The 12,961-nt window shown below is 42.2% G+C and overlaps 1 protein-coding gene across 1 annotated transcript; it reads right to left on the bottom strand.

The window, feature by feature from the left end:
* Position 1: 1 nt before the first annotated feature.
* gpr137ba (G protein-coupled receptor 137Ba) lies at positions 2–12,289 on the bottom strand. Its single transcript, XM_088934441.1, has 8 exons — positions 12,162–12,289; positions 10,267–10,761; positions 7,253–7,302; positions 5,745–5,967; positions 4,233–4,382; positions 3,415–3,543; positions 2,169–2,290; positions 2–1,790 (listed from the first exon to the last, which is right to left on the bottom strand). Exons 1-8 carry the CDS (start codon positions 12,219–12,221, stop codon positions 1,679–1,681), a joined length of 1,341 nt encoding a protein of 446 aa, XP_088790567.1. The 5' UTR covers positions 12,222–12,289; the 3' UTR covers positions 2–1,678.
* Positions 12,290–12,961: the final 672 nt, after the last annotated feature.

Raw genomic sequence — 12,961 nt, 5'->3', positions numbered from 1 at the left:
ATTTTGTACAACGTGCTCTTTATTTGCGTCTCTAGTTCAGAATGGACCACGAATCATACAGAGATAGGAAAGCTGTAGAGCCGAAATGTGAAATTAAAATAATTATGCATATATATATAAAAAATAAAATCTAAAACCTTTCTACATCGGGAAAATGAAACATGCATAAAATATATCTGTGCCCCATAAATAGCACTGGTCTTGGATAAAATAAATAAAATGTACCTTTCCCATCTATGTTCCTGCAGGTACATGTCTAATTGAGCTACTCTATCCCTCCAATGTTGAGTGAAGCTTTGTACAAAACATCAGGATTAGTGTTGCTCTCTGACAAATAAGTGCAGGCTGTTTTAATAGGCTTTTAAGTACTCAGACTTAGTGATGTCTGCAGTTGGGCCAGCACTGCAGTTCCAGTTTGACCCATGCACTACCTTCAACAGCTCTGCAGTTGTGTAATAACAAAGAATCAAGGCTGAAAATGAGATCTTCAGAATGTTGGCCAGCTGTCTCTGCACTGTCTTTAAAGCCTTGCCTTAGCTCTCACTCAGCCATTGACAGCTAATACTCCGATAAGGTTTCATCTGTCCAAAGAACTGAATCCTCAATAAAAAAGCATGACAAACACAACTGGTGCTATTTGGCCCAAAACCCCTTTTTTGCACTTTTTACTGTCTGTATATACGAAATGCATAAGAGCACACTCTAGTTATTACATCATCATCATCATCATCATGTTTATCTAGTTAGTCACGGTATTACTGATAAGTGGGGTTTCACTGTGGCACATTGTAGGTTAGTTTTTCTAAAATATTATACCGCCCCCAAAATAAAAGCATCTGTTTGCTGTGTAAAATGTGCAGAATTATTCTGGAATTGCGAAACCTGCCTCCCAATGCCAAGCCACAGTAGCCCTGCTTTATTAGCCTTCTGATCTTATTCCAGTTTTACAGAAGGAGGGTGTTTTCTCCATCGTTCCCCTGGAGTTGACAAGCCATTCAAGCCCTGTGCATGCTCAGATACCCCAGTGACAGACATTGGGGGTTGTGTGTTCACAGCAGTTGGCAGGTCTCAGTTTTGTTCACATTTGAAAAGGTTTCCTTCATCTGAAAGTGAAATTGTTCCTTGTGGGTTTTTTTGGATTCCTTGTTTGTGGTCTCGTCAGTCCTGACTGAAAAAGTGGCCCTTGACCAGTGACTCTATTAAATGTGGATTCATGTCAGCTGTATTATTCATTCTATGCAGTGCAGTATATTCTAGTTATCAAAGCAGTCTGGCTGCGTATCATATTGTTGATCACCCCCCAGCGTCTGCTGAATTTGTCATACCCAGCAGTTTGTGAAGAACTGCTGAGACGTAGGGTGTTTTGTGAGAGAGATGGGAGACAAAGAAGATGAATGTCAGTCCCATCAGCACTGATCTCGAGACCGAAGGACAACTAGCCTTAGTTTCAGGGTCGCCTAGTCAAATAAACCAAGTTGAAAACATTTGTGAGCAGCAAAGCTAAATTTTAGAAGGTCCCGAACAACAGAACACATCTTTTTTTTTATATAAAAGTAATAACTATTTACAATGAATGTAAAAGGCCACGTGTCCTACAGTTCGCAGAGCCGGTGAAGCCCCCCGTCTTCCAACATCATCCGTAGGTCCCTGTGCAAATGTGCGGTGCAGGAAGTGTCTGTCAGTAAGGGTTCAGCTCCTCTTGCGTCGGGGGGGAGTCGGGGCTCTCCGTCCCGATGTAGGCCACAAAACCGCTGCTCCGGCTGCCCCAGTCGTAGCACTCCGCCGTCAGGCTGCGGAGGAAACGGCGAGACAGCCCTCACAGGTCAGGCAAAAACCCCGCTCGTCAGTCTTCTTCAAACCCCCCTCAGGTAGAGGAATTCATCTTGCACCCAATGTGTCCAAGTCACTAAGACACTTCCATCATTGCCAGGCAGTAATCAGGCAATTTAATGGCACTGGCAGGTTTCTGCATTGATTCAGTTATGCTTTGCAAAGTTTATGGATTTACTGCTTTGGGCTCTTGTCTGGTGACGTCTGCTACTTTTTATTTTTGGGGGGGGAAATATTTTTTGGTCATTTTTAAAAGAACAAAGCAGCTTACAGCTCCTCAGGCAGCCTCTTTTCTACGGTGTCGTCTTTTCTAGTTTTTTAGGTTGTTTTTTTTTTACCTGGCCTGGACGTTCTGTGGGATGATGTTCCAAGCCAGGTCGTCGTCGCTGTCGTAGCGCCGGGGGTTGTCGAAGAAATAGGCCCTGGAGGAGAATGCGTGGCTGGGGATCCGAGAGCCGCCCTGAGGAACGCAGAGGAAAAGACGCAGTGAAGACAGTCACCCTAAAGTCGGAAAACAGTTGCGAAATTTATCGATTCCCAAGATATCATCTATCACGAATGTGTCAACCTACAGCAAGTTAAACAACAGGGTTCAAATCACAGCCTGGACCTTTTTCTGCCCTGGGAAGTAAAATTCTGTTGAAAGTATTGCTGATATTCACCAACATTTCTTTCAGCGTGTTTGCAACCTCAGCAGCCTTCGATAACATTTAGTTTCTGAAACAGAAATATATCTCAGGGCCAATTTTAAAACAATATGCTCTGGAAAGGACTAGATTTGTCCTGGTTTGCGACATTATATTATACATGTAGCAAAAATGGTCTTTTGTTAAAGCTCAAATCGACAACAGTGGACAAAAACAATATTTCAGCAGTGTGAAATGATGCATTTAAAGGAGAGGATATTTCAAATTACAGCCTTTATGAAATCAAGCACTGTGTAGCCAAAGCAAACAATCATTCCTTTGCCTTTTAAAGATAATTGGTGACTCATCCTGGGAGAAAAAAAAACAACTGGTGCATTCACTGTTATCTATTAGACAATGTAAAGAGGCTGTCCATCAAACAGCTCTAAATGTATACTTTTCTGTGCTGGGTAGGGGAGTATTCCTGTATACCTCTACTGACTCTCTCCTTAGGCAATAGTTGTCTTGACTATTGCTGTGTGCTGAGAATCAATGTCATGAGATGGAATTAATATTCCTGTATAAAGAATGACTGGCAAAATGTCCTGTATCACACCTCACTGTCAGGCTCACAGCAATGCCCTTGTCCTGGTAAGCAGTCTTAGCAAGCATCTGTCTCAATTTAAAGCACAGCTGTACCCCTCACATCAGGAATGATAATGCCAGTTGTCCATCTTACTTCAGAAGCAGTAATGCCAGTCAGGAATAGTAATACCAGCTGTACTCCTTACTTCAGGAATAGTAATACCAGCTGTACTGTACTCCTTACACCAGGAAATGTAAAGCCAGTTATACTTCTTGTGCTTGGAACTGTGTCTGAGTACCAGATATCAGCAGATGGTTTTGGGTCCAAGATCCCCAAAGCTGCCCTGGACACCCCGCCTCCCTCCTGACTCACCCCATCCTGCGCTGGCCTGCGGACTCTGAAGAAGAAGACCACCAGCGATGTGGGGAGCAGCTCCCACACGAAGAGGATGACCCCAAATACAATGTAGCCTGCGTCCCCCAGCATGGTCTTCAGGTCCGCCTGCCCGGAGAGAGGAGAGGAGGTGTCAGTCAGCCCACAGAGCCTGAGGTGATATTCATGGGGCTCAGCTACATGTCTGTCAAAGTTTACCCTTGATTTAAGTCCTCCTTGCAAACATTTGGCCAAATAGCTCATTATTACCAGTAGCAGTAGTCAGATTAGTCTTCAGTTTAACACATATTTATCAGCATCCTGTACCTGAAATGAGCTGGGTCAATAATTTATTGGGCATAATACTTTTTTTCATTCATTTGTTAGTGTTCAGGTTTATTAAGAATGTATCCATGTAAGTGGTGGTTCAGGAGAGTAATTTCAAGGGCATCAAAACATATTTGCAACAATTGTTTTTACTTTGGCTTCAAGATTAGCTCATAATTGCATAGGTAATCCTTGTCATACTGCCCTCCAATTCTATGAGTACTTTGCAAAACTTACACAGGGAATTTATAGTAGTTTTGAAAAAAATAGCTCTGTTGAGTGTGATGCCAGGTAGAGCTCGGAGGTGTTAGAATGGGATTTTCGTGCAAGATGTGGACTCTTGTGAAAACAAACAGCTGAAAATTGGCCTACTGTTTGATGGAAAAAAAGGATGCCTTTAAAGAATTTGCATGTCAGGATCTATGAGCGTGCATACGTTCATTAATGTGACATTAAGGACATTTGAAAATACAGGATCTTGACCACAGTACCTGATCCGATACGTTGTACCAGTCATAGTCGAAGGAATTGATGTTCTTGTAATTGGCGAGAACCAGGACCACCAGGTTGTAACAGGCCCGGGAGGTGTAAAGGAGAATGACGGTCACTCCTATTATTGTCACCTGGCATACTGATGTTCCCTGAAAATAATTACAGGGAGTTAAAAAGCCACTCTGCGTGTGTGCCAGAAGTATAACTGATCCAGCTACCAGAGGCACGTAAGAAATAAGAACAAAGGATCTAACCCGTTTAGTAGTTAGTAGTAAATTAATCCAGAGATCTCATTCTTGAAATTAACCAGGGTATTGGCTTCATCAACATGGGTGGGCAGACAGTTTGATACTCCCACAACACTTAGATCTATAACCACATCAATGCACTGCTAATGCGACACACAACACAGCTGTTTCAGTGCAGTTTTGATGCTCTTTCTGAGGAGCCTCATATGTAGCAGCACAAGTACAGATTCTGGACAGTCTTATTTCTTAATTACAGTCTACTAATATTTTGGATTTATATTAATTTTATGTCATTCAAAATCATTACTGGTTACCTCTTTCCTACACATGTTCTTTATGTAGTACCAACTCAATTAAAATTAAATGCTGTTTAATATCTATATTTGTTTATACTGATGCATACCCACATCAACATCTTACAGTGTCAAAGACTGTCTTTCTATGGTTTGTCAAAATACCATTGATAAGGGAGGACAACAATCACTCATTCTGGAAATTCTGGAAGCTGCCCACCTTATTTAACGCCCTGTGATTTAACTGTTCGATGATACCCGACAGCATTATCTACACTTCGCTGGCTCCTTCCTACACAATGGTTTTGAAAAGCATCTCTACTTGGTCTCAATAATTTTGTGCATTCCCTGTTGAACGTCTGGCCCACTTTGATCTTGTGGTCTTTCAGGCTCAATGTCAAAATGACATTGTTGTTACCTTAAATGGTACTTTCTCAACTTTTGACTCATTTCACAGAAATCCAACTAATACTAGTCCCTGGACGTGCTTACCTAAATACATACTTTAGGTTTGACGTCCTAAGCACAAAAAACATACTTTTGTAATAGAGAAAGTTCTTTAATATCACATAATCTTTGCTGGGAATGTCAGTGCAAAATGATTTTAAAGGCCAAGTTCTCACAACTCGGCCGCCAGGAATGGTATTCCCATTAGACACAACTGAATGGCTCATCCTTATTCATGCTCTAATATCAGAGGGAGATCATTTGTGTGACAGCGTTTGTGTGACCGTGTGCTGCGCTCTGTAACATAGCGTGAAATGGTAAGTTTATTATTTTTTCATTTCTAGCAACAACAAAAATACAACCCAGAGAGCAAACCCCCACTGTGTAGAAGAGTAAACCTTTGGAAATGCAAAATGATCCACTCCTGAGCTCCCCTGTACGTTATTTGGTCCTAGAGACAGATAAACACAGTAGCTCCACCTGAGCAGGTAACCCCATAAATGTCCCACCAGAGGAGACTTACTTTAGACTCCAGGTAGATGTTTGCTAAGGACATCTTGGCTATTTTGTAGAGGCACAGAGAGAGGGACACGGCGCAGAGGACAAACAGCGTGTCATTGATGGCCACTCGAACCAGGACGATTATCTTGACATCAGCGCTGGACATTTTCACCAGCAGCGCGCAGGTCAGGTTCACCACCAGAAACAGCAGGCTGATGGACAGGAAGGTCAGGTACAGAGGCAACCTGGTATGAGCGAATGGAGGAGCTCAGAATCAAATCAGCAAGAATCAAAGTACAGACTTTCTGAAAGTCTGCCATGATAAATCTGCTCAGATTGTTACGTGGGCTTCACCAGGCTCTCACTGTTTTGACTTTGCCGGAATTGAATAATTGCACGGTTTACCATCATAAATCATTTAGAAACATAGAAACAATCAGGCCTGTTAAATATTTACCATGGTAAATCATGATGTTCTCAAGCAAAGTACAGTGAGGGTATGGCAAAATCCTTGACATGCATAATAAACACGGTGTACTCTAAACATTGCAGTTGCAAAAGACAAACACAATAAAGGTGAGTACTATGCAGACTATGACAACCATAGGACATCACAATACTTGGTTTCATTGTAATAATAATTGCTTACACTTATATGGCACTTTTCTGGACACTCTACTTAAAGAGCTTTACAGGTAATGGGGACTCTCCTCCACCACCAGCAATGTGCAGCCCCACCTGGATGATGCCCCAGTACACTCACCACACACCAGCTCTCAGTGGGTGACACCCCTACTCTTTTCGAGAAGCACCCTGGGATTTTTAATGACCACAGCGAGTCAGGACCTCGCTTTTACATCTCATCCAAAGGACAGCGCCTTTTTACAGTATAGTGTCCCCGTCTATACTGGGGGCATTAGGACCCACACAGACCACAGGAGGAGCACTCCCTGCTGGCAACACTAACACCTCTTCCAGCAGCAACCTAAGTTTTCCCAGGAGGTCTCCCATTCAGGTACTGACCAGGCTCACACCTGCTGAGCTTCGGTGGGCTGCCAGTGGTGAGTTGCAGGGTGATACAGCTGCTGGCTAGTAGAGCACATTTGTTCAAGCACTAGGCCAGTGGAAATAAAGTAGCTTCTCTTCTTGTAGGCCCTCTCTGTCGTTGCGTACTGTAGATGATGAAGTTCCCCATTAGCTTAGCGCTGTGTTTAATAATAACCCAGCTAAAAGCTGTGTGTTCTGTGAAGCTGAAAACTCTGGTTGCCCAGGTTACGTTTCACTTCCTTAAAAAAGAGAGTTGTTTTTTTTTATAACCTCTGACATTTTGTAGGCTTTTTTAATTTTGTTGTTTAAATGATATTTTGGAAACGTTTGCCTGAGTTTGTCCAGGTTCAGACGTTCAAACTGCAAGGATGTGTCACATTTTAAAGAAACAGACAGACAGGCAGTTAGCTCACAGAAAACAACAGCCAAAGCTGGACAGTTCTCAGCCTTATGAAGAAACAGAGTATATTAAAGGCTTCTGACCTGTACTTCAGAAGTTCTGGTGCATACTTGGATTTAGCCTTAAAAACAACCTGCATGGGAGAAGAGAAAAGAGAAGTTCTGAAGAAACATACCATGGAGTCATTTGTCTTTCGGCAGCCCAAGTCTGTATCTTAACAATTATGCTGTGACACTGCATCAGGGAAGCCCACTGCCCCTTGATGAGACTGAATTACTAATTAATCTAAATATCTGCTTTAACCCTAACCCCTAGAAACAAGTAGGGATGTGATCAGAAATCCGTAGTTTGCACATAAGCATAAAATTCATTAACCTAATATTCATGCTGTCACCACTTATTTACATGGATGTCTTTCAGGATCCTGCCTGAACAGGTACAATGAAGTATCACACATAAAGGGATATGTACCTTGCATTTATGATGTATTTGGGTCATATACATATGTGTGATGTGAGGCAATGATCTGCATGTCCCAACAGACATTCGCCGGCTCGGTCTGCTGGTCGTTCACGAGTTCTTTCATGCCCCCGAAACAGATGCCTGACCAAACAAATAGTCATTTCACAAAGCAAGCGAAAAGGTTTCCCTTATCGCCAGGAAGCCAGTGCAAAATGGAGAAGTGTCTGACACAGACAATCTATTTTAAAAAATTCTTCATCTTAACTACGGGTAAAAAACAGCAGGAATAAAAAAAAATATGTTAAAAAGAATCTTGTAGTAAACAACTGAACTTCCACAAAATAGTCAAATTCATGTATCACAATTCAAGTGCAAAAGTACAGCCTGTCTAGCAGCATTCTTAAGGAAAATGGTCACTCCCTTTATCACACAATACGTTGCTGTTGCAGATTCAGTAACTTTATAGTATACTCCTTAACATAGCTGAATGCTGGTGTTCTTTAAAGTGTGTGAGTGTAAGGGCTAATTCACAGGAGACCCAAACCTGCCCCCAGTCAGGAAATATCTGTCCTATTTTGAATCTTGTCTACCCAAAATAGCACGTTTTCCTTCAACTTCATGCAAAGTGGTAACATTTGTGCTTTATTTTTTTTCAGATCCACCAATTACACAACGCATTTGCTTTTAAACCACGGCCTATATTGCTGGTTTGACGCAACAGCCCCTTTACTGAATTCTTTTTTCTGCCCAGCGTGAAGTTAAGTATCTAAAAGGAAACAGTGTGTTGAAACAGTGTTTGTGTTCCGGAAGAAACACAGGACATGCAGAGATTTTCGACAGAAAAAGCTCTGGACAGTGCATTCGCCAGACTCCTGACTGTTTCTCTCAGCTTTCACACGTCCGCTGGCAGCTCCTCAGGATGTTCACATTCACCTTACAGCTTTTGAGGCAGGGTTTTAAGAAGCGTACAGAGGTCAGCATACGTGCTGAAGATTTATGATGCACTAAGTCAGATTACATAAAAGGTTGAACTTCTAAATATTAATTTGAGAAAAGTTTTGTTTGGCCGCGTTTTCTACAGAAGCTAGACTGACCACCGAGGAATAATGGAATAGAAAGAAATTCAAAGACTGGAATAGCAGAAAGTTGGAAATGTGGTTTTTATTCTCTCTCGTATATGCAGGAGAAAACTAAATCTGAAGAGTCTTACGCACTGAGGGAGATTTCCCAACTACAATGTGTGGGATTTATTGGGGATTCCAAAAACAGTCCCAGAGGTTATTTAATTGCAACAGGAGAACGGAAACAAAAGCTGCTATTCAGATTAGCTGTGGATAATCTTCAGTATATACAATCACAAGAGATCACATCGGAGATACTGTTGTTTGGAATGCTAACAACAAAATCTGATTGAGATACAGAAAGTGGTTTATAGTACCGCAGCTAGATTTACTATTGAATTGTCTTTTAAGAAAACACTGCTCCTAAAACTCTAAAATAAACCTGAACTACAACCTGTGGCTAATCACCAGGCGGCATGAACCCTAACCCCTAGAAATAGTTAACCTAAACACTAACTCACCAAACTGAGTGAGTACTCAGTTCCCATAAATGTAAACAGTTAACAAACCCTAATGCCAGCTTTATCCCTAAAACCCTCAAACACTAACCCTAACTTTAATTCTTACCTCTAACTTTAAAACATCTAACGCATCTCTAATTAGATGCACAGCCCTAATAAATTAATACATTCGATTCTAATTAGTAATTAAGTAGTAGTATAAGCCTCACCGCTCTATTAACTATAAGTAAGAACCCTCAAGTCAAGCCCTAAACCCTCTCCAAGGTGTGATTTGTCATCAGTCCTTCTGGGGTTCTAGATGTGAACCACAAAGTGAAGTAAAATAATAAACAAAATACAAGCACTATGTCATTTTGCCAATTTAGATTCTGATTTTTCTGCTCCTTGACCATAGACTCGGTAAAGTATTTGGCAAACTACATGCGTTTAGGTAATGTATTGAGTTCATTTAATTTTTCACTTTTTCAAGTCAGATTTTTTTACTGAACAAATATGCTTAGTTAGCATGACCTGGGCTCAATGAATCATTTCTAACTTGGAGAGCTGCCTCTAGCCTTTGCAGTCTGCTCTGCAGTCCAGTGGTTTATAAACTTGTCAAAACGTGCCTGTTGTCAGGACCTCCTGTGAGAACAAGACTCACTGTCAGCTGGCTCTGATGAAGTAAACAGCTAAGTCTCTGCTTCACAATTTGAGCAGCTTGAATTGACACTGACTCCACAAGAGCGCTGAAGAATGTACCGTACATGCAGCATGACTGTAGAAAGATGTGTGCAAGTAACTGCAGTGCATCACTTCAGAAGTTTTGCACACCTCAAAGACAGAGTCTGTGGGTCACAGAAGGATCTATAACCTTCGAGACTCTTGCTGTTTACTAACTGGACGGTGGTGCACCTGCGAGGGTGCTCACTGCCTGGCAGTAGCTGAAGTAGCTAGGTTTTTCCCACAGGAGCAAAAAAATGACAAAAGAAAAACAGCATACCTGTAACCCATCTCCCCATTTCTCACAAGACCCTGCCTGACACACACACACAGACACACAGGAGGAGAACTGACCTGGGCGAAATAGAGGTTCATCAGGCTGAGGGTGAAGAACTGCAGGCACACTGGGAAGCAGTAGAGGAGCCAGAAAGCGAAGGGACCGAGCGAGTTGGCCGTGACGAAGTTCCTGAAGTAGAAGGAGAAGAGCACGGTCCGCAGTGCTGCCCAGAGCAGGCAGAGGAACAGGAAGACAGTCTGGTAGCTGAAACGCTTGTGCCTGTAGTGAAGGACGAGCCAGAGCTGGACGTACACAAAGACGAAAAGCAGGGAATAGAAGACGGTGTAGGCGATGGTCAGGCCCAGCTTCACGTAGGGGGGCACGGCTGGGCTCAGGGTCGGGGGCGGCACAGAATCGTTCCTCTGGAGCTCCCTCACCGGTGCTGCCATCACCTCCCGCCCCCGTCCGCCACCGACCGGCGGTAGGCCTCTCCACTCCGCGTCTGTCTCAGCGCAACCTGTCTCCCTCTCCCCGACGCCGTTCCATGCAGGCTGTGCATGCAAGCGCAGCCTCTGGCATGAACAGAAAAAAAGAAAACAAGCTCACTTCCTGCTTGCACATCGGCGAGGGCCAGAAGCTGCAGCACATGATCTCTATTCAGAATGAATCATTTGTCAGCACTTGGCAGGAAACTGAAATTTGCTCTTTGTGGGCAATCCCCAAACAATCCACACACTGACAGTCCTTTAACTCTTTAGAGAGACCCAGTCTCGGATGTGGACAGAGACGAAAGGTTTTATTTATCTATTAGCAAAAGGTTGACTTGGTTTGAAATTGACAAGTTGTACGCAACGGTTTTCTTTGGAAGGCCTTCAAAAAAGCTGTAGAAGTTCAGCTGTTACAAAGCTGTTTCAAGTTTTTTTGTAAAAAATGACTTGTTCCAGGTCTATGTTCATTCCCAAGTGTGGATATCAAACTCTACACTTCCATATATATATTATAGATATGTAATCTGCTGTGCATATATTTAGGTAGCTTAAATAGCAATCCCTTTCAAATTGCTCTTAAACTATACTTCTCCAGTTACTTTTCCTCGTGCTTAGCTATGGACATATGAAGACATAAATCACCTAGAGATTAGGATTACAGGTAAAAAAAACAAAACCTTCAGAATCTCTGTAACACTTCTTTTTCATGTCAGTTTTATGAATAATAAATTCATTAACCTCTTGAATGGGAAGGTACAAGTCGAAGAACATGGACGTTTAATTTATACAATTTGAAAAATGGAATTGCGAGTCTGTCCTGGCTTTGTTGCTGTCGCCATGAGATGTTTACAACACAGTGTTTCACGTAACTAGCGTTAACGTGTTTGCAAAACCCATCGCTATTTACAGTTTCGTGTATTCAGCTTGTGTAAGAACATCTATTAATAATATCGCCTAATTTGAGCCTCAATGGATCGATGTTTTCCTCTGTTTAAAAGATGTTATGCAAAGGAATGCATTGAACGGTCACTGTGCTATATTTACGTTTACTTTCACTTCTGCTAATGCAGACTGCTGTATTTATAGAAAATATTTCCCTCTAGGAGAATATTACTCTTTTTCGAGAGAGCTTTGTATTTTTAAGAAGTATAACAACCAACTACCAGGATGACCTACACGAAGAATACAAATCAAGGAGTATAAGACTTCCACGCATTTTAGTGCTTCTAAATCTTTTTTTTCCCGTTTGGTGACGCACACTGACTTCCAGATGCTGCGATATCAAACTCGATTTGGTATTAAATGCAGATATTTCCAGATTAAGTGTACTGAATCTTAGCACGTTTTAGCCCCGTCCACACAACGTTACCAGACGTTTTCAGTACAGCAATGCTTCAATCGCTTAGACGCTTTTACTCAAACGTTTCAGGCAAGTTGCTTAGGTCAGTACGCCACATGAGATCTTAATCTTGGGATTCCCATACCAGCAGAAGTACAAGGATCTCTTCTCTAAGAGGATGACATCCCCTGACATCCCCTGACATCTAGAAGCCCCCTGGTCCATATTTCATTCCTTCGAAGATGCTGTGCGCTCAAAGGTCTGTCTCCTTGTGCGCTGCTAGTTGTTTTCTTCCGTCTGACCGCAGGTCATGAGAACTGGGGAAGACCGGTAATGGAGGTCCTCTGCTCGGACCTTTGACCAGCCCCGTCATTTCTCTCGGGATCGATAAACATTTCTGTTGGACTCCACTTCAGTAAACACGACTGGAGTTTGTTTTCCAGCTTCTAAATTTTAAGGGGCAATCTAGGTAAAACAAAAACAACACGGGAAAGGCACAAAGCTGTAAACTTGCGATCACCTTCGTCGGGAAAATATGCCATAAGGGTGGACACAGCTAACGGCCATGTTACTTAATTTAATACAAGCAGAAAGCAAATATGCATTCCACCGTGTGGTCAGATGGACACTGAATACATTGAAAGAACATGTTTCCACAAATCCTACTCAGAACAGCTATTGTAGCAAATGAGCCGTTCATGATCAAACAAGCCCTTTGTGCAGAAATAATGATTAGGTATGGATTAGGTGTTGATTTTTCACTATTTTTAGTTGCTAAATTCTGATTTGACTATTGTTGTGTGTGATCATTCGTTGATTTTTTTCCTTTTTCTTCTCCTCTGCTTCTTTTCTAATCGATTTGTAAAGTTTGTTGTCATGACCGGCTATTAGGAGTTGAGATGCACGACAAACAGTGCGGGAGAGATGTCACCATGATGACCTAAA

Source organism: Atractosteus spatula, chromosome 15 (genome assembly GCF_055471065.1).
Source record: "Atractosteus spatula isolate fAtrSpa1 chromosome 15, fAtrSpa1.hap1, whole genome shotgun sequence".
In the NCBI taxonomy this organism is placed as follows: domain Eukaryota; kingdom Metazoa; phylum Chordata; class Actinopteri; order Semionotiformes; family Lepisosteidae; genus Atractosteus; species Atractosteus spatula.
Note: the sequence above shows the minus strand (reverse complement) of the source record. Positions and strands in the feature narration are given on the sequence as shown.

What these genes read in the sequence shown, in the direction of transcription:
- gpr137ba (XM_088934441.1), bottom strand. Translation starts at nt 12,221, where the DNA reads ATGTCAGGGGATGTCAGGGGATGTCATCCTCTTAGAGAAGAGATCCTT. An exon ending in GCAGGCCAGCGCAGGATGGG is followed by an intron (nt 2,291 to 3,414) that starts GTGAGTCAGGAG and finishes TGCGTTCCTCAG; the next exon opens with GGCGGCTCTCGGATCCCCAG. An exon ending in CCACAGAACGTCCAGGCCAG is followed by an intron (nt 1,791 to 2,168) that starts GTAAAAAAAAAA and finishes TTTCCTCCGCAG; the next exon opens with CCTGACGGCGGAGTGCTACG.